Source organism: Scyliorhinus torazame, chromosome 9 (genome assembly GCF_047496885.1).
Source record: "Scyliorhinus torazame isolate Kashiwa2021f chromosome 9, sScyTor2.1, whole genome shotgun sequence".
NCBI lineage: Eukaryota > Metazoa > Chordata > Chondrichthyes > Carcharhiniformes > Scyliorhinidae > Scyliorhinus > Scyliorhinus torazame.
In genome coordinates, this window is record NC_092715.1 from 16,471,865 (window position 1) to 16,494,117 (window position 22,253).

At 46.9% G+C, this 22,253-nt stretch overlaps 1 protein-coding gene across 1 annotated transcript in view; it reads left to right on the forward strand.

Moving 5' to 3' along the window:
* LOC140429079 (coiled-coil domain-containing protein 80-like) overlaps positions 1-22,253 on the forward strand; it is a 43,616-nt gene that overhangs the window by 12,048 nt on the left and 9,315 nt on the right. The window contains exon 4 of the mRNA XM_072515636.1: positions 14,838-14,986. Coding sequence (XP_072371737.1) covers positions 14,838-14,986 — 149 coding nt within the window. The remainder of the gene's footprint in view (positions 1-14,837; positions 14,987-22,253) is intronic.

Sequence of the window (22,253 nt, forward strand, 5' to 3'; positions counted from 1 at the left end):
ATTCTTGCCTGTGCCAAACTACTGTTTAACCCTGCCAGTCTTTTCAGAAATTGCTATTCTGTGCACAGGCAAAATCTTTTCAACTAAACTGCTTTGAGAGACACTGCTAGTCTGTTCACAGGCAGATCAAAATTGAACTCCAAAGCAACTCCTGAAGCAGAGCTAAAGAGATTGGAAGAGCTGAGTATGATCAAACTGGTCCAGCTTTCAGAGTGGGTGGCACCGATAGTCCCTGTACTTGGATCTGATTGGTCATAAAGATTTGTGGCGATTATAAACTGACCATAAATCGAGCTGCCCAGGTGGATTGGTATCCGATTCCCCGAATTGGAGACCTTCATGCCAAGCTGGCCCTCAGTCACACCTGCTGCAACTAGAGTTGGACGAGGAGTCTCTGAAGTTTGCTACAATTAACTCTAGCAAAACTGGAGTCAATGGGAATCTGGGGGGAAACTCTCCGCTGGTTGGAGTCATACCCGGCACAAAGGAAGATGGTTGCAGTGGTTGGAGGTCAATCTTCTCAGCTCCAGGACATCACTGCAGGAGTTCCTCAGGGTAGTGTCCTCGGCCCAACCATCTTCAGCTGTTTCATCAATGACCTCTCTTCCATCGCAAGGTCAGAAGTGGGGGTGCTCGCAGATGACTGCACAATGTTCAGCACCATTCACAACTCCTCAGATAATGAAGCAGTCCCTGTCCAAATGCAGCAAGACCTGGACAATATCCAGGCTTGGGGCTGACAACTAGCAAGTTACATTAACGCCACACAAGTGCCAGGCAATGACCATCTCCAATAAGAGAAAATCAAACCATCGCCCCATGACATTCAGTGGAGTTACCTTCACTGAATCCCCTACTATATCTTGAATGTTACCATTGATCAAAAACTGAACTGGACTAGCCATATAAATACTGTAGCTACAAGAGCTGGTTAGAGGCTGGGAATCCTCCTGACCCCCCAAAGCCTGTGCACCATCTACAAGGCACAAGTCAGGAGTGTGATGGAACACTCTCCACTTGCCTGGATGAGTGCAGCTCCAACAACACTCAAGAAGCTCGACACCATCCAGGACAAAGCAGCCCCGCTTGATTGCTCCCCCTTCCACAAACATTCACTCCCTCCACCCCCGACGAACAATGGCAGCCGTGTGTACGAGATGCACTGCAGGATCTCACCAAGGTTCCTTCGACAGCAACATGTATCTTGGTAGACATCTGAACGGGCGGGGAATGGAAGGATACAGATTGTTTGGGAAATAAGTAGTATGTCTAAATAAGGAATCTAGATCGGCGCAGGCTTGGTGGGCCGAAGGGCCTGTTCCTGTGTTATAATCTTTTAAAAAATAAATGTTTTTTATTGGGTTTTTGAACAAAGTATATTTACCGTTATGTGCACAGAATAAAATATATACATCGAAGAGAGGGGAACACACACACAAAAAATTTAAATGAAATAACTGGTAGGGTATTATGCACTAGCTCAACAACAGCAACTCTGTACAATTGGCAATATTATTTTTAACACATAAGTAGGCATCTGTTTGTGGGGGTGTGGGGGTGTGGGGATTGGAGACTGGGGGGGGGGGTAGATATACATTTGGGTGCTGGCGAAATAATTACAGAGGGCAATATGCAAATGGATCTGATGTTGGTGTCACTTGCATCTCCTGGACGGATTTCGCTGCCGTTATCGTCTCGCGTTCACCTTCGCTTCAGCCGTTCGTCCCCTCTTTCGTCCGTATTTTCCTTGTTTTCTGCTCCTGTAGATGCCAAGTTTGTTATTGTTTCCCGCGCCCTCCTTCCCCTTACCTCCCCCTCCACCTCTCTGGTTCCCCTCTATTGTTCCCTGTCTCCTCCCTCTTCCCCTGTTCCTGTGCTGTAATGTTCTTTGTTCTTTGACGTAATGGAGAAACTGTGGCAACCAGTTGCCGCACAGCAAGCTCCCACACACAGCAATATGATTATGACCAGATAATCTTTGTTTAGCCTGGTTGACTGAGAGATAACTATTGGCCAGGTCACAGGGAAATGGTCTCCCCCTCTTCCAGAGAGAGAAGAGTGGGCCTGAGTTTACCAGCCTATCCCTCAGTGCTGCACTCGAGTGTCTGCCTACATTAACTCGGAAGGGAGAGTATTACCCAGTGAGCCACTGCTGGCAAAAGAGCCGACGGAAGAATCTATTTCTATAGCGATGAATCCGGATCAAGGGGACATAATCTTAAAATTAGAGATTCAGGAACAAAGTCATAGAATTTACTGTGCAGAAGGAGGCCATTCGGCCTATCGAGTCTGCACCGGTCCTTGGAAGATAACCCTACCTAAGCCCACACCTCCACTCTATCCCCGTAACCCAGTAACCCCAACCAACCTTTTTGGACACTAAGGGCAATTTATCATGGCCAATCCACCAAACCTGCACATCTTTGGACTGTGGGAGGAAACCGGGAGCACCCGGAGGAAACCCACGCAGACACGGGGAGAACGTGCAGACTCCGCACAGACAGTGACCCAAGCCGGGAATCGAACCTGGGACCCTGGAGCGGTGACGCAACTGTGCTAACCACTGTGCTACCGTGCTGCCCCAGGAGGAACTGACCAGGACTCTTCCGACGGCACCTTCCAAGAAGCACGGGAGTGGAAATTTGGCATTTTCTCTCCCTTGATGAGAAACAACAGGAACTTTCAAAAACGTAGGTAACTTTTGTGAGTTAAGGGTATTGAGGGGTCTGGAGCAAAGGCTCCAATGGAGCGGAGGTGTAGATCAGCCATGATCTGATTAATGTTGGTGTAGATGTGAGGGGCTGAATGGCTTCCTCCTGTGCTTAACATTCCCAACAGTTGTATACTGTTGAGTTTGTGGTGGGGAACCTTTCTCTTATCGGAGCCATTCACACACAGCCAAGATCAGTTGCGAGCCACACACACACACACATAAAAAACAACTTAGCTTATTTATTTTTAGTGAGAATACAGAAACATTCAACTTGCGATGGCTGACTTGGCTTTTCCTCAATGAGCCTTGTTATGTCTGCTGGCACTGTTGACGTTGCTGCTCGCGACCCGTTTTCCAAATTCACATCTGTTATTCTGGCAGGCGGACAGTTCTTTGCGAGAGGAAGTTTTGGGGAAAAAAGGAAACTGCTCCCTGCAATATGTAGTTCAGAAACGGCGACGCGAGATTCCGTGTGGGTCTCCTCGAGTTTGGAATTTCACCGGCATCCACATGGAGTCTGTAGAATTCCAGCAAAGGCAGGTTATTGTATTTCGCCTGTCGTTCAGTGTTGCTCTGCAGTTTTGGAACTGCATGCTGAAGATTTTCACGTACATCGACCGACTGCTTCAGCATTGAGCAACGAGGCAAAACTGCTTCACTCCACTCCCTCGGTTTGAGGTCTGGATTCACAAAGTTTCTGAAATAAATGTGCACTCTCACTGGCTTTGAACTGTTGTCTTTTAACAGTTGCATTTGCCACAGATTTAATTTGCTGCAAATGAATTCACATTTGGAAGAAGGGCAGTAAAGAAGTTGATTCGGCCCTTGTAATTTTGACTCTCTACTGTGCATAAGGAGGACTTTCGGCCCATCAATTCTGCACCGACCCTCTGAAAGAGCGCTCTGTCTAGGCCCAGTCTCCCGCCCTATCCCCGTCACGCCACGTAACCTGCACATGCTTGGACACTAAGGGGCAACTTATTTATCATGACCAATCCATCTAACCTGCACATGTTTGGACTGTGGGAGGAAACCGGAGCACCCGGAGGAAACCCACGCACACACGGGGAGAACGTGCAAACTCCGCACAGTCACCCAAGGCCGGAATTGAACCCAGTCCCTGGTGCCGTGAGGCAGCAATGCTAACCACTGCACCACCGTGCCGCCCTAATCTGACCGCCCTCGTTGACATGGGTGAGATGGGTGGCGTCCCTGCCTCTGAGCCAGAAGCTGCGGGTTCGAGTCCCACCCCAGGACTTGGTGACTAAGGAAGGTGCGTTCGTAGAGCAGTCAAATAGATTGAGTATCAACCTGCAAAATTCCTTTCAAACACGCCAGTGGCTGGCGGGTAACAGCAGGAGGGACTCCTGGTCAGCCACACTTGATGTGGAGTGGCGTCCCTCAAGCTCTAAGTTTCTGGCAACAGACTGTTCCAGGAATGACTAACTATGGAAACGGATGGAAGTCTGCCATGGCGCACCACTAGATGTAGGAAGAGAATTCGATGGGAACTTGTCATTGAAGTCAGACAGATACTGCGCAATATCGATCATGAAAGCCGAGTCGCAGAGCCACTTGTCAGTTAGCGAGCTCAGCCACAGCTTTACCTGTCGTCTCCAAGAAAAGTTTAACTTTGTTCCCCAGTTCATAAAACCGCATCAGCATATTCGGCGTCTGAACCGCCACACTTTACAATATTACACTAAATCTCTGTACACTGATTCAATAATTCCCTAAACTGGAGACTTTTTAACATTCTACTTGTAATCAGGTTAATGCGCGATACAACTGTTGACATTGCGTGCTCAGACTGCGCGCACAGATTCTCCTGATGAATGATGCTGTGACATACAATCAACTTACTTGGATTAAGGTCGAGGAGATTCATTTCTTTCTCGATCGGAGCAACGAATCCCTTTCGAGGTTCAGCCATAGCTGGAGCGCCATCCATTGCAAAACCTCTTAATAAGTCCACAATGGGCCTCAGGGTCTCTTTCTCAGCTGCAAAGGTCTATGACTAACTTTTCAAATGATAGCTGAAGCCAGTGCACTGCTGATGTAACCGTCTCAAACATATGGGCGGGATTCTGCGTTCCCCCTACCCCGTGTTTCTCGGCAGCGCGTTCGCTGGCGGCGGGATTTTCTCTTCCCTCCTGTTTTTGAAAACTCACCACTATTCTTAGAAGTCCCCCTATACCAAAAAGGGCCGACATTCTAAATGGTGATCAGGGATTCTCACTCCCCGACTCCGATGCAAGCTTCAGTGGGTGCTATTCAGGTCAAACTATGTTTTCAAGTTATCCCCCGGTATAACCCATACCTTCACCGAATATTTCATCTACTTACCACTTAGTAGCATCGATCCTGGGTCCCGCATTGCTAAGTAAGTAAAGTAGACTTTTGTAATAAACACTGTTTCAGGTTAAAACTTTTAAGTTATTTTATTATTATATTTTTTCTTTTAAAAGATGCAATCACTGTCTTTACAGAAAAGTAAAAAGATCTTGCTTCTGGATCCTTCTGGTTGGTTGAAGGGACCTTCAGGCCCAACTTGGCAATCAATCTTCTTTAAAGTCATGTCTTCTTTAGATGTATTCACTGGTTAGCTCGGTTGCTATGTCTTGTCGATCCCATGTACTGAGCTATGAGAGCTGGCTGTCTCTGAGCTGACTCTGCCTCCTCTTTAAATTCTGGTCTTCCTTAGATGTATTAGCTGTTTTAGCTCGGCTACTTTGCTTTGTCCCTTTCCCATGACCGAGCTGACTGTAAGCTGACTCTGCTTGCTTCTCTTGTTCCTTCGCTGCTTCTCTGCCCCTTCCTGGACCTCCTAACCTCCTATCCCCTTTCTCAGGGTTTATATATTTTTCTAATCATTATTAAGTTTTTATGACTTTATTGTAAAGTAATGTTTATTCCACTTGGATTGTAAAAGTATCTTTGATCTAAACATTCTAATACAACTAAGTATTCATTTTGAAATGACCTCACCTCTCAGGTCTCTGATTACATTGTTTCTTTGTGATGTTCAAAAATGCTTTGGTTTCAATAGGGGTGTGAATTTTGGTTCCTGTCATTTCTATAGTTTTGTTTTCCAATTGTGTCCTCAGCTCATAATTTTGACTTTGATTTTGGCTCTAAATTATGTTTCTCGTAGACTGATAGTCTCCAGATTTCTTTAATTTACTTGGTATTAGCAGAATTTCACACCTATATATTTGCCCCCCCTAGTCATTCTTTTCTATCTGTTGATTTTACTTCAATGAAGGTGTGAATCATTGCTTTAGCGTAATGCTAAAAACCCACTTGGTTATAACTTGAAAGGTTTACATTTATCACCTAGCTCAACCCTCATCCATGCTTTTCCAGATGCTTACTAAGATAGTTAATTTCAATGAAGGTGTGAACCATTGTTTTTAGCTTCATACAAAAATCCTGTTTGTTTTGTTTGCTAAGCCTGTTTGACCTAGGCTATCTGCATTTTACAATCCTCTCCTGGCAGCTGCTGTTAACCCTTTGTGGGATCTTTCCCTGTATCCTCTCATGTTTCTCTCAGACCAGATATTGCCAGACTTCCATGTTTCAAATGACACATCTTTCCATATTATCAATTACACCCCGTCTTGACATTTGAAACATAACTATATCATTTAGTCAACTATCCCCCCATCCAATTGTACTGACTAACATATATCCCCGATCTTTCTCATTTGTATGTACATGTTGTGATTTTAAATTGTGCACCGAAATCAATTTGTAAATGTATCCATGTCACAGTGTCGATAAGAGTCTTTTTTTCGTTCTTTCCTCAAGTCCAATTACCATGAACCATAGCCGCAGCCGCTCAGGAAGGTAACACAATAGCTATATCCGTGTTCCACTACCTCCAAAGTATTTTACTTCCTTGGGGTAGCAGCACCGTAGAAGCTTCCTCATGTCCCTTAGAAACAGCACACAACTCAGTCCATCAGTAACCAAAAAGGTCTTTTGTCCATCACTGACTGTCTAGTGTCTCATTTTTCCGCCATCCAAACTGCTTTCCGTTTCTCATTGGAATGGTAAATTATGATATTATGTACTATCCACTGATTCCTTTGCTTTATTAATTTAAAAGGTTCAATCGATCCTGCTTCTATCCCTGACTTCCTCACATTAATGTCTAATATTGTCCTGAACCATGTATGCCTGCCAGCCCCTGGTGTACATGAGAGAATATCTTTCTGACAAAATTCCTTCAAATCCCTTTCATCTGTTATCATTTCCCTTACAACATGAAAGTGTATATTTTCCATTACAACATTTGCAACATAATATGCCAACAGTATTCGCAAAACCACATCGAACTATCACTTTTCTCAAATAAATTCTCCCTATTGTTAAATACACAGTAAAAAAAAATTAAGTCTTATCTTAACACATTGCTCATTACCTAACCACACAAATAGACCGTGTGTTACAACTTTACATATTTGCAACTGTTATCACAATTTCAACACTAAAAATAAAGTACAATATCGACACATCCCTTCGTGGTTTTGGGACAATAGTCATTACATACTAAATATGGCGTGTTAACAACATCAATATTATTTGTGATGTTCTATGCAGTTAAATCAAGAAAACACACTAAACTACCACTATTCCCCCTCTATTAAAACATTCACACAGTTTAGAAATGCTCATCAAGTACTTGAACGGCACACATACCCCCATTATCATACATACATAACAGTCTCGAACAATTTACATGACATTTCTTCCTTAATAACTATTACAGCTCGTCAATGCAATATTGTTTGCTGCATTGGTAATCATTTTCCCGCAGTAGCATCAAGCTACAGAAATTCTTAAACTATTGTCATTTATCATGTTGGGGTTCCTCGTCAGTCGCTGCTGTCTGCCGAGGCCCTTAATAACTCCATCGCATAGTATATACCCCGTGGAGACCACAGATCATCCATCAGCTGATGTCCAGTTAGAGATGTCTGACCGGAGGTTTCACTGTTCAGTAATAATTTGATATTTTGATTTGTTTCTAACCCGTAAAGTTTTCCTCCAGGCTCTGTCATTTAATTCCCTCAAATATGTAGCCAATTGTATCATTAGTTTCCCCCCAATCCTGTCTAAAACATTCTTCTCTGGAGTGCAGTTCTCTTCCTTCTTGTGAACTGGTTTGTCTGTTATTTATTTTTTCCATCTGAAAAATCAAATGAACAGGTCAAGGGTGGAGAGGGCCCTATTCTTTAATTTGTATTTTCTATCTTCGTTTTGGGTACTCCAGAAGTGCCCTCTCCAGGATTTCCGGATTTCTTTTTCCACCATTTCTTTCCTTTTTCTTTTTGAACTGGTTTATTTTCCTTATCATTGATGTACATCATACAATTAAAACCTGTTAAGCCTCCTCCTTCTGTCATTGCACCCCTGAGTGAGATTCAAAGAATCTCAAACTCCTCCTCTTTTGCTCACTCAGTGATCCAATCTGGTCGAAACCTTATCCTGATACATTCCTGATATTATTGCTGCATTTACTTTAATTTCTCTATTTTGATTACGGATGGATTTTTATGAAGGTAAGTTCCAAACATGACATTTTAACTTTATCATCTGTCCAATCAATGCTGCTAACGGGTTTTAATTCACTGTCTTCCCACCAATTGGTCATGTGTTTTAATTGTGATACAATTTATTTTGCTCCAGACACCATGCTTCTCTAACTCAACTGTATGTTTACCCAGATTCTGAACAATCTTGTCTTTACATTTGAAGGCTATCTGCATTTTACAATCCTCTCCTGGCAGCTGCTGTTAACCCTTTGTGGGATCTTTCCCTGTATCCTCTCATGTTTCTCTCAGACCAGATATTGCCAGACTTCCCTGTTTCAAATGACACCTCTTTCCATTTTATCAATTACACTCCACTTGCCAATGGGATTTCCCATTGAAACCTCCCCCAATCTGCCGGGAAACCGGGGAGCAGGAAAATGGGCGGGATGTGAGAATCCCAACAGCCAGAGACTCCGGCCCATTTTCACCTTTGCTGGTGTCCTGCATCGCTGCTCCACCAAGCAAGTCCTCTCGAATCTCAAAATCCACTGTGATTCCACGCAGAAAAATTGCCACTTGGCCTGTATTTGTTACGTCTGTTGTCTCATCAATAGCCAGGGAGTAAGACTCGAAACCAGCCACAGAATCTTTCAGAGACTGCCCGATGCCTTGAGCCACATCACTAATCTGATCTGACACGGTCCTGGGAGATAAGCTCACAATCTCAACTGATCAGATTTTCTCTGGAGCCAGTAAAGCTGTGGTTTCAGCGATGCATGCCTTCGCAAAGTCTCCACCTGAATGAGGCTTCAGCTTTTTGGGGATAAGTTCACTGGCCACATAACTGTGAGAAATGTTTGCTGCACGCTCCCATTGCCTTTGCCCACTCGCGCCTGTCCTTGCAATTCATCACATTTGATGTGCCTCGTGCTGCAGTGTCTCCCCACAATGGTCTTTCTCACAACAGAAATCGCTTCTACACAAATCAGGCACACGGGTTTGCATTCCACCTCCACAACAGAAAAGTAGTTTGTCTGTTTTTCATTAAAACATGACCCTCCCCACCCACGTCTCTTCCTTACTTTGCAGTAGAGTAGACGTGTTTTATTGTTTTCTAAAAAATATAATTTAAAAAAAATTTAGAGTACCCAATTCATTTTTTCCAGTTAAGGGGCAAGTTAGCGTGGCCAATCCACCTTCCCTGCACATCTTTGGGTTGTTGGGGGCGAAACCCACGCAAACACGGGGAGAATGTGCAAACTCCACACGGACAGTGACCCAGAGCCAGGATTGAACCTGGGACCTCGGCGGCGTGAGGCAGCAGTGCTAACCCACTGCGCCACCGTGCTGCCCGGCAGCCATGTTTTATTATGATACTTAGAACAGAGCGGTAGACTTTGCAGTGTAATAAGCCCAGGTGGCTTGGTGGTATTGTCACTGTACTATTAAGCCGGAGACCTAGGGTGATTCTCCTCGGACCCAGGTTCGAATCCCACCACAGCAGATGGTGGAATTTAAATTCAATTTAAAAAAAACCTAGAGTTAGTAGTCTGACTAAACCATCGCCGTAAAAACCCAGCTGGCCCTTTAGGGAAGGAAATCTGCTGTCGTCATCTGGCCTGGCCTACATGTGACTCCAGGATCACAGCAACATGTCTTCTAGTTGTAACTCGATCCTTGGGCCCCAACTATTTACAATCTATATTAATGTCATGGATGAAGGATAGATGGCATTAAAATAGGTGGGAAAGCAAGTTGCAATGTGGAAATAAGAAATATACTAATGGATAATGATAGCTTAGGTGAGTGGGCCAAAATTTGGCAGATGGAATTTAACGTGGATAAGTGTGAGGTTAATCCATTTTGGTCGGAGGAATAAAACGGCAACTTACTTTCTAAAAGCAGAGAAACTGCTTTGGTGCAGAGGGATCTGGGTGTCCTTGTGCACGAATCACAGAAAGTTAGTACGCAGATGCAGCAGGTAAGAAGGAAGGCAAATGGAATTTTGGCATTCATCACTAATGGAATAGAGTATGAAAGTAGGCGAGTGCTGTTGCAACCACTTAGGGCATTGGTGAGACCACATCTGGACTGCTGTGGACAGTTTTGGTCCCCTTAATTGAAGAAGGACCTAAACATATTGGAGGCGGTTCAGAGAAGGTTCACTAGATTGATTAAAGGGATGAAGGACTTGTCTTATGAAGAGAGATTGAGCAGTTTAGGCCTATACTCGTTGGAGTGTAGATGAATGAGAGAAGATCTAATTGAGGCATGTGAGATTTTTCGGGGTAGATGCAGAGCGGCTGTGACCTGCTTGTTGAACATATTAGAACGAGAGGCCATAGTTTTAGACTAAGGGGCAGCAGATTTAAAACAGAAATGAGGAGGAATGACTTCACCCAGAGGATTGTGAATCTGTGGAATTCACTAACCCAGGGCGAAGTGCAGGCTGGAACACGAAAAACATATATTTTTAAAAATATAAATTTAGAATACCCAATTCATTTTTTTCCATTTAAGGGGCAATTTAGTGTGGCCAATCCTGCACATCTTTTGGTTTGTGGGGGCGAAATCCACGCAGACACGGGGAGAATGTGCAAACTCCACACGGACAGTGACCCAGAGCCGGGATCGAATCTGGGACCTCGGCGCCATGAGGCAGCAGTGCTAACCCATTGCGCCACCGTGCTGCCCTCACTAAACATATTTAAGGAGATAGATAGGTTTTTAATTAGTAGCGGGGTGAAGGGTTTTGGGGTGCGGGCAGGAAGGTGGAATTGAGATCAGCCATGATCGTATTGAAAGGCAGAGTAGGCTTGAGGGGCTGAATGGCCCACCCTGCTCCTAGTTCTTATTGTTGGAGCGAAGGAAAACCTCAAAGTCTGTTCTCGACCGCGTGGTGTTGGTAAAACTTTGTTTAATTCGGAAAAACTGTGTGCTCAGGAGAGACAGACCCTGCGACCACCCTACAGCTTGCAAACGTCAGCTCTGATCATAATTAGAATTACATACAAATATATTTAAAGTTCTTTGGAGTCACAAGCAGGTATTGACGTCACTGAATCATTCGAAACAATACAAAGTGATCAGTATGCATATTTTCTGGTCCCCGTAATGGGAAAACGATTAAAGAATACAAAGTTTCCTTACAATCTCATGGGTTTGTGCTTAACATATTTAACTTCTAGAAGAGGTGCGAATGTGTTGGACAATGGATCTCTTAGACTTACTGGGGCCTCCTGTGTTTCCCTTTTCATATTCAAATGCTTTGTGAGATGATTAAATCATTTCCAATGTGGGTGACTTTAACCCCTTGCTTGCTGGTTTCCCCTTGGTGTATGTTTAACCCCTTGCCTGCTGGTTTGCCCTTGACCTGTGTTATCACAATACTTTGAGACATCTTTATTATACCAATCCTGACACATACAGCAATTTCTTCCGGCAACACTATGTTCTTATAATTTGAAGAAAAATGAGAGCGGCTAAACCCCAGGTACCATGTATCGTGTGGGAACCGAGGACTGCTGACAATATATCGGGATAAAATAGCTGGAGCATACAGTGGGACATCTAAGAAGTTCCACTTAATGAATTACCTTCTGTAATGAGGATTTCTCAATACTCTCACAGTGGGGATTACATTGACTGCCTCCCACAATTATGCACAAATCACCCATCCGTGATTAATATCTCCTAAGGTTCTGATTGAGGGAAGCGAGGGAGGGGGAGTGCAGCCGGAAAATGAACTCCGCTCTGTGGTAGTATGTATTAGGGGTTATGTGGGACTGTGAAGCCGTGATGCTATTGGCTGACAGATCCCGGGTCCTGGTTGGCTGTTGACTCCTCGCTCCGCCCTGAAGGCGGAGTATAAGAACCCGAGCTTCTCCCCGCCGCTCCATTCTGTTGCTGAACTGCTGGGGACAAGTCTCGCTTAATAAAGCCTCATCGACTTCATCTCTACTCGTCTCTCTCGTAAGTCATTGTGCGCTACAATTTATTAAGCGAGCTTAAAGGACTATGGAGCTCCGGATCGTCCCGGAATGCCTGCGGATCAGCCCCCACGCAGCGAACTCGGCAGCAGTTTTTAAACACTGGCAAGCTTGTTTTGAAGGCTACCTCCGAACGGCACCCGGCCGGATCACAGAAGACCAGAAAATGCAGGTCCTGCATTTGAGGGTAAGCCCGGAAATTTACCCTCTCATAGAAGACGCAGAGGATTTCCCGACGGCGCTCGCAGCACTGAAGAGCATCTACGTTCGCCCCGTGAACCAGGTCTACGCACGCTACCAACTCGCAACGAGACGGCAAAGTCCCGGAGAATCGTTAGAGGAATTCTACGTCGCGCTGCTAATTTTGGGACGGGGCTGCAGCTGCCCGCCGGTGAACGCGATTGAACACACGGACATGCTAATTCGCGATGCGTTTGTGGCAGGTATGAACTCGCCCCAAATCCGCCAAAGACTTTTAGAAAGCGAGTCGCTAGGACTCTCAGAGGCACGGGCCATTGCAGCTTCCCTAGATGTGGCCTCGCAAAACGCCCGCGCCTACGGCCCCGACCGCGCGGCAGCCCCTTGGGCTCCGTGGACCCCCGTCGCGACAAACCCCCCCCCACCCTCACAGGCTTGCACGGTTAAAGCGCCAGATCATCCCGGGGGGGGCCCGCTGCTATTTCTGCGGGCAAGCGAAACACCCCCAGCAGCGCTGCCCGGCCCGCGCAGCTATTTGCAAAAGCTGCGGCAAGAAGGGCCATTACGCGGCTGTGTGCCGGTCCCGGGGGGTCGCCGCAATCTCCGGAGAAGAATGAGCCCAGCGCATCCCAAACGCTCCCCAACCCCCCCAGCGCCCCATGTGCGACCCGACCCGCGGGTGCCGCCAGTTTGGGTCCCGGGCACCACGAGGGGAGGATGGGCGCCGCCATCTTGTGACTCCCCAGCCACGTGCGATTCATGGGGGCGGCCATTTTGTCCACCCCCGACCACGTGCGATCCATGGGGGTGGCCATTTTGTCCACCCCCGGCCACGTGCGATTCATGGGGGCGGCCATCTTGGATGACATCAAAGGACCCCAGCATCGACGGCTCCACGGGGTCCGAAGAAGACGCCGAGACACTACGACCACGACTGGCTTCGGTGACGCTGGATCAATCACGGCCCCGGACGCTCCAGACGACGACAACGGTGCTGATCAACGGACACGAGACATCATGCCTGATCGACTCCGGGAGCACCGAAAGTTTCATTCACCCCGACACGGAAGTCCTCCTCCGGAACGTCGCTGCCGACCTGGCTGGCGGCCCCAGGACCCATCTTGCTCCGGAAACATGTGCGGGCGCACAAGTCGGACCCGTTGGTCGAGCGGATTCACCTCCTCCACGCGAACCCGCAGTACGCCTACGTGGCGTACCCCGACGGCCGACAGGACATGGTCTCCCTGCGGGACCTGGCGCCCGCCGGCAACACACACACCCCCCCGACACCGATCATCCCCTCCCTGCCACCAGCGCACCCCGCGACCGCCCCCTTCCCGGAGGATCGGTCCTCCTCCCGTGTCCGCCCAGGAGTGAAACAGGAACAAACACCGAAACGCTCCCGGAGACGACAACGCCGGAACAAGCACCTGCACCACCACCGGGGCTGAGGCGATCGACGAGGAAGACCAGACCGCCCGCTCGACTCGTGGCTTCGGCGTGACACCAAGAATGTTGTTGGACTGTAACAAAAAAAATTTTCTCTTACTAATATTGTAAATAGTTTCACAAACCTTGTACATAGCCCAGTGTAGGGCTAAAACTGTAATGACATGCCCAAAATTTTCCTCCCAGGACCAGCCTTGTAAACCCCTACCACCATGCGAACCACCACCCCGCCGGGTTCATTTTTAACAAGGGGTGAATGTGGTAGTATGTATTAGGGGTCATGTGGGACTGTGAAGCCGTGATGCTATTGGCTGACAGATCCCGGGTCCTGGTTGGCTGTTGACCCCTGGCTCCGCCCTGAAGGCGGAGTATAAGAACCTGAGCTTCTCCCCGCCGCTCCATTCTGTTGCTGAACTGCTGGGGACAAGTTTCGCTTAATAAAGCCTCATCGACTTCATCTCTACTCGTCTCTCTCGTAAGTCATTGTGCGCTACACGCACCACCAAGTATGAGCTTCAGTGTGTCGAGTGAGCAAGAGCCGCTTCTAAAATGAGGCAAAGTGTGTGTAGAATACAGCAAGTCCTCGCAGACAGGGGCTTGTTACCCTAAACCCACACAAAGGCTGGAGCGCAAACAGCGACTGCATCCTGACTTCCCGCTCTGCTTCTCCATTATGTGGCTGGACTGGATTTCAACTGTGTTCGGGGAGACAGGTTGGGAGGTGCAACACCTAAAATGGCAGAGACATATGCATCATATGCTCGTGATAGACTTAAAAAAATCGCAGTTGGGGCTGTATTGAAGAGAGCAGTGGGCTGGATCCAGTCCTCGGGCCGTGGATTCTCCACCCTGGTAGGTTTTAAAGATGGTGTTGGTCTATTGCACAGACTATTAATGTAGCATTCATATATTAACTGCTCCCCTTTTATATTTCTGCGTTTCCTCCAGCAATATTTTGATGTCCCTATCCCTGTTAAGGTTCTGGTGAATTATATGGACACACTTCCCTCGAGGAGGCTGGAGATACAGGAAGAAAAGGAAAATGGTGTCACTTGTGTCAAACGCAAACAGTTCAACATCAACAAATTTATTTCCAGGTATGTGTGAGGGGCCTCAGTCTGTGTTTTCTTCAATAAGGCTATTAGATGCCTGCAGTCAACACAATGCTTCCTTTTCTGCCGGAGTATGTCCTCCATACCGTCCGCCTACACCCACCTCCCCACATTTCCATCTGTTACCGCCAGGAGGGGGTTAATTTAAGCACCACTCATTTCTCCTCTCACTACCTGTCCATTAGCAGGAAGCTGTTTTGATTTGCTTCCCCATATATAAGCAGTGATGAATTTGCCAACCCCTCAGTTTTGGCACAATCCAATGTTCTATTAATAACCCCACAGCAAACTTGACGTGGGATGAACTCAAAGGGTTAGTTTATTTGCACACTCTCAAAACCCGGGGGTGGGATGGTGGGGGAGGCCACAATGTTGCCCCCTTTGCAGTTGCAGAGTAAAAGAGAGGAAGAGAAAAGAGAGATGTGTAGTGCACAGCCCACAGAGAAAGGAAATGGTGTTTCATTTGTGTTCCAGATCCAGAATCCAAGTCTAATGAGGTATTCCTTCAAGGAGGCTGACAGGTTGAAAACCGATGCTGTATAATTCACTTTTCAGTGGTGTTGACTTTACACAATTGTCAAATTTGCATAGGGCAAGTCAGATTAGGGAGATGAATACGTGGCTCAAAGACTGGTGCGGGTGAGGGAGGGGGGGTTCTGGGTCGTGGGGCACTGGCACAAATATTGGGGAAAGTGGGACCTGTACCCTTGGGATGGTGTACAGCTGAACCATGCTGGGACTCCATAACTAGGCAGAGGGTTTTACCTAATAGTGAGGTAAGGGATCAAATTTGAGAAGATAGGGTAGATCAAAGCGTTCAAACATGGCAAAAGCGATAGGTATCATCACAGGAAATGAAGAACAGACAGTGACAGGATGGGATAAAGAGTAAAAAAAGAGTGAATGAAGAGATGAGGCTAGAGGTTATAAAAAAAATTAAAGGATAAAACTAAAGGTTGTGTATCTGAATTGCATAAAGTATTCAAATGTTACTTACCCGGGCCAGATCCCAATTTATATTCGGTAACCGGGTGAGAAACCCCAACAATGTTTCTATTTGTAAACCGTGAGGAAAGGATACATCCCAGGAATGATTCCGTTGGCAAATAGGGATCTTTCATATTAAAACAAACTTTATTAACAGAGTATTGAACACATTAACATCACAGAATCATTGCTCTACAATTAACAATTAAATAATTCTTAAAATAAAAGGAAATATTAATTTATACTGTCTCTGTCTCTAATTAAGTAAGGCCCATTACAGATCAAAAGCCACTTATAAATAAAGTTAGCAAACACAGGGTTACTTGCTGTACACTTGTACAGAGATTTCTTGGAAAGTCTGCTTGGAGAGATAGAGCTACCCTTTCAGGGACAGTTTACAGATCCTTCTGTATTTCTCAGACTCCTGGACAACGAGACAGCATTTGGAAAAACTGCTGCTCAACTTAAAAACTTTGAGACGACTGCCAAACATATATAAAACTGCAGACAGACCTGGCTCCTCCCATTAATTACATCATCTTTATCCCACTCAGATCCCATGACCTGCTTACCTAAGTCTAAATGCAATGAAGCAGTCCATGTCCATATACAGAGAAACCTGGACATTATCCAGGCTTGAGCTGACAAGTGGCAAGTTACATTTGTGCCACATAAGTGCCAGGCAATGACCAAGTCCTACAAGAGAGGATCTAACCATTGCCCCATGCCATTCAATGGCATTACCATCGCTGAATCCCTCACAATCAACATCCTGGGGGTTACTATTGATCAGAAATTGAACTGGATTAGTCATATTAATACTGTGGCTACCAGGGCAGGTCAAAATCTGGGAATCCTGCGGCGAGTAACTCTCCTCTTGACCCCCCCCCCCCCCCCCCCCCCCCCCAAGCCTGTCTACCACCTACGCAAGTCAGGAGTGTGATGGAATACTCTCCACTTGCCTGGATGAGTGTAGCTCCAACAACACTCAAGAAGCTCAACACCATCCAGGACAAAGCAGCCCCGCTTGATTTCACCCCCTTCCACAAACATTCAAACCCTCCACCACCGACAAACAGTGCCAACCGTGTGTACCATCGACTGCACTGCAGTAACTCACTAAGGTTCCTTAGGCAGCACCTTCCTAACCCACAACCACTACCATCTAGAAGGACAAGAGCAGCAGATACTTGGGAACCCCACCACCTGGAGGTTCCCCTCCAAGTCACTCACCACCCTGACTGGGAAATATATCGCCGTTCCTTCACTGTCGCTGGGGCAACATCCTGGAACACCCTCCCTGACAGAACAGTGGGTGTACCTACACCTCAGAGACTGCAGCGGTTCAAGAAGTCAGCTCACCATCACCTGCTGAAGGACAACTAGGGATGGGCAATAAATGCTGGGCCTAACCACATCCCATAAATGAAATTTTAAGAAAGATGTCTCAAATAATCTACTCTCCAGGGAATCTCCAGAAACCATAACAAAATTCCATTGAAAACAAATACCTGGTTGGAATGAATGATTATCTCACTTGTGCGACATGTTAATTGCATCTTTTTCAGACATTCCGCCTGCCTGTAAGTTAAACCAGGATTTTAAAAAATATTACTGTAACAGATAAATGTAATACAATCTATATAAAAATTTTCTACATTCATCACACAAAACAAAAGAGATGAACTGAGACTGCACACAGGAAAAAATGAGTAACTTTGCTAACCATGACAGAGACATGGCTGCAGGAGGTCGTGGATTGGGATCTGAATATTGAAGGGTGCAGAACATTTAGACAAGACAGGAGGCGAGGAAAAGGTGAAGGTGGCTCTGTTAGTCAATGATAGTATTAGCTCAATAGAGAGGGATGACCTACGTTCAGGAAATAGGGTGTGGAAATGATTTGGGTAGAGATGAGAGATGGTAAAGGCAAGAAGACACTTTTGGGAGTCTTACGCACGCCGCCTAACAGGAACCGCACAGTAGGGTGGAGCATAAAGGAAGAAATAATGGGAGCACGTCAGAAAGGTACGGCGATAAATGTAGGAGATTTTAATCTATATACAGGGCGCGATTCAGTGGCCTCGTGGAGCCTGACTTGTTGTCGGGACAAGACCGTTGAATCCCGTGAGAGGCCTTCATCGAGATTCGCGACGCTCAAAACTAACATCACAATCTAGCTTTCGCTGGGCGAGATCCAGGTGCGCATATTTAAATGAATCATTAAGCTCATTTAAATATGCACTCACCAATTCACATGGGTGGGATTCACTGGCCTTCCCAAAAATGCCTTTAAAAATACCCCCCCCCCCCGATCCGCGAGTTGACTTAAAGAGTGGCCTCGATGGGGAATTCCTCGCCATGGCCAAAAGAATGGAAGGGCCGTTGAATGGTGGGGCCCTTCTTTCAGGTGCCCAGAAAGACCCCGTTAAATGCACCGTTCAGCGGACTTCAGGTTGAGTCTGCTGAATTGGGCCCATAGACTGAAAAGGTCTGATAGGAAGAGTTAGACTAGATGAGGGGCTCACAGAATGTTTCCAGGATAGTTGCTTAAAACAACAGGTTCTGGAGCCAACCAGAGAGCAGGCTATACCAGACCTAATATTGAGCAACAAGATGGGAGTAATTAGTGAAGCCATCCAGAGGCAGCAGTCACCATAATATGGTTGAATCTTCCATTCAGTTTGAGGGAGAGGGGAGTGGGTCAGAGACCGCGATTCTCCCAAATCAATTCAAAGTGCCATCGCCAGTGGGAAAATCAGGGGCGGGATTCTCCGAAACCCCGCCGGGTCGGAGGATCGCCGGGGGTCGGCGTGAATCCCGCCCCCGCCGAATTCGCCGGCCCCCCCAAAGTCCCCCTGGCGTGAATTGTGCCGCCCGCCTCTGAAATGGCGAGGACCAGCGCGACGCAATGGGACCCGGGGATGCCCAAATTCTCCGGCCCGCGATGGGCTGAACGGCCGGCCGTTTTAGGTGCGCCCTGCCGGCGTAAATTAAGGTAGGTGCTTACTGGCGGGACCCGGCTCTGCGGGTGGCCTCCGGGGTCCTCGGGGGGGGGGGGGGTAGGGGGGGGAGTTCTGGCCCTGGGGGGGGTAGGGGGGGGCAGTTCTGGCCCCGGGGGGTGCCCCCACGGTGGCCTGGCCCGCGATCAGAGTCCACCGATCTGCGGGCGGGCCTGTGCCGTGGGGGCACTCTATTCCTCTGCGTCGGCTGTTGTGGACCTCCACGATGTCCGACGCGGAGATGAACCACCCTGTGCATGCGCTGGCACTCCCACGCATGCGCCAACTCGCGCCAGCCGGCGGAGGCCCTTCGCCGCCGGTTGGCGTGGCGCCAAGCCCCTTCCGCGACGGCCGGCGCGGCGCAAACCACTCCGGTTCACCCCACTCCTTCGCGCCGGAGTTGCCCGCCCCGCCGGTTCGCGGAGAATCCCGCCCCCCCCCCCAAAACAAATCGCAAGCAGGACCCCCTACCTGAATCACTGGCAAAGGCCCCCCTTCTGAATCGCTGGCTTGCCCTCCCCCCAATCGCTGGCAAGGCCCCCCCCCCCCATATCTGGAAAACAAAGAGGCCGCCTCTTTAAACAAAAAATGTGGTTGGAAAACCAGCTTAGTCTCTGAGTTAATGGATCCCTGCAGAGCTATATAAATAAACTATTCATCCCCCTTTGAAATTGCTTGGACCTGTCAATCAGAAAGATTGTAAGAGGCAATAGTCGGTGAAATTGAATGTAAGCAACGCAGGCCTGCTAATGATATGCAAACAGCATTTACTGTCCGTGTGGAGTAGTTCGCATTGTCACCACAGTCGATGCACCGGAGAATTGCGATTGGGTGGAACCGCAAAAGCCAAACATGGAATTGCTGCCAAGTCACTGGGAGCGAGTTAGGGCAGCCTTTCTTCTCCGCTTATTCCCCAAAACACACCGATTTCAGCAGGTCCAAAACTTAAAGCTTTTCTCTGTCGTGTGATTTCCAGTAAATCACTGGCATTTCCCAGTCTTTTACCCATGAATTAAAGTGAATTCAGTTCAAAACAAAGAAACAGCTCCCCACACCCATCCCCCCGAACCCCCCCTTGTCCCAAATATCACGCTGGTCAGGTGATTTCTTAGAAAAGGCAGGCTTATTGACAGTCCAAGGTGAACCTATGACCTTTCTTAAAAATCCAAGTATCTAAACAATACTGTGTCCTTCCATATTTTAAAAGGAAAATAGAGTTTTGAAACATAGAAAATAGGAGCAGGAGGAGGCCATTCGGCCCTTTGAGCCCGCTCCGCCATTCATTATGATCATGGCTGATCATTCAACTCAATAGCCTAATCCCACTTCCCCACCTGCAATATCCTTTGATCCTCTTCGCCCCAAGTATATATCTAACTGCTTCTTGAAAGCATGCAATATTTTGGTTTCAACTACTTCCTGTAGAATGAATTCCACAGGCTCACCACTCTCTGGGTGAAGATATTTCTCCTCATCTCTGTCCTAAATGGTCTACCGCGTATCCTCAGACTGTGACTCCTGGTTCTGGACACACCCACCATCGGGAACATCCTTCCTGCATCCACCCTGTCCAGTCCTGTTAGAACTTTATCGGTTTCTATGAGATCCCCCCTCATTCTTCTGAACTCCAGCAAATACAACCCTAACCGACTCAATTTCTCCTCGTACGTCAGTCCCGCCATCCCAGGAATCAGTCTGGTAAACCTTTGCTGTGCTCCCTCTATAGCTAGAACATCCTTCCTCAGATAATCAGATAGAAACTTTTACAGTCAGTTTTTATGTTCCCTGCAAGCTTACTCTCGAACTCTATTTTCCTCTTCTTAATCAATCCCTTGGTCCTTCTTTGCTGAATTCTAAACTATTTCCAATCCTCAGACTTGTTGCTTTTCTTGGCCAATTTGTATGCTTCTTCCTTAGATTGAATACGATTTTTAATTTCCCTTGTAAGCCACGATTTGGCTACCTTCCCAGTTTTACCATTGCGCCGGACAGGAATAAACAATTGTTGCAGTTTTTCCATGCTCTCATTGAATGTTTTCAATGCCTATCCACTGTCATCCCTTTAAGTAACGTTTCCCAATCGATCATAACCAACTCAAACCTCATATCATCATGGTTTTCTTTGTTAAGATTCAGGACCCCAGTCTCAAAATCAACTGCTTCACTCTCCACCTTGATGAAAAATTCTATCATATTATGGTCGCTCATCCCCAAGGGGTCTGGCACAACTAGATTGCCAATGATTCCATTCTCATTATACAGTACCCAGTCTAGAATGGCCTGCTGTCTAGTTGGTTCCTCAACATATTGGTCCAGGAAACCATCCCAATCGACATACAGATTAAAATCACCCATATTCACAGATGTTCCCTATCACATGTATCTCTAATCTCCTATTTAATGCCACCTCCAACATCACCACTGCAGTTTGGGGGCCTATATACGACATCCACTAATGTTTCTCAGCTCTATCTATTCAGATTCCACATTGTGGGAGCTAATGTCCTTCCCCGCTATTGTGTTAATTTCCTCTTTAACCAGCACTGCTACTCCATCGCCTTTTCCTTTTCGTCTGCCCTTCCTAAATACTGAATACCTCTGGACATACAGTTCCCATTCTTGGTCATCCTGCAGCCATGTCTCCTTAATCCTGATTATAGCATACCCGTTTACGTCTCTTTGTGTTATCTGTTCATCCGCTTTATTGTGAATACTCCGCACATTAAAACACAAAGACTTTAAGCTTGTCTCTTTACCATTACTTGTCTCGCTCCCAATATTTCTCACTGTGGCCCTGTTTGAATCTGGCCCTTGGTTTCTCTGCCTATCACTTTTCTTGTTCCCGTTTCTGTCTTTCATTTTTGCCCCTGTTTCCTCCTCTTCTGACTCCTTGCATTGGTTGGTTCCCATCCCCCTGCCATATTAGTTTAAACCCTCCCCAACCGCTCGAGCAAATGCTCACCATAGGACATCAGTCCCGGTCCTGCCCAGTTTGTACTGGTCCCAATTCCCCCACAACTGGTCCCAATGCCGCAGGAATCTGAAACCCTCCCCTCACACCATCTCAGCCATGTATTTATCCGAAATATCCTGCTATTTCTACTCTGACTAGCATGTGGCATTGGTAGTAATCCTGAGATCACTACCTTTGGGGTTTGACGTCTCAACTTCCTTCCGAACTCCCTGTATTCTGCTTTTGAGACCTCATCCCTTTTTTAAATCTATGTTGTTGGTAGCGATGTACACCATGACCATTGGCTGTT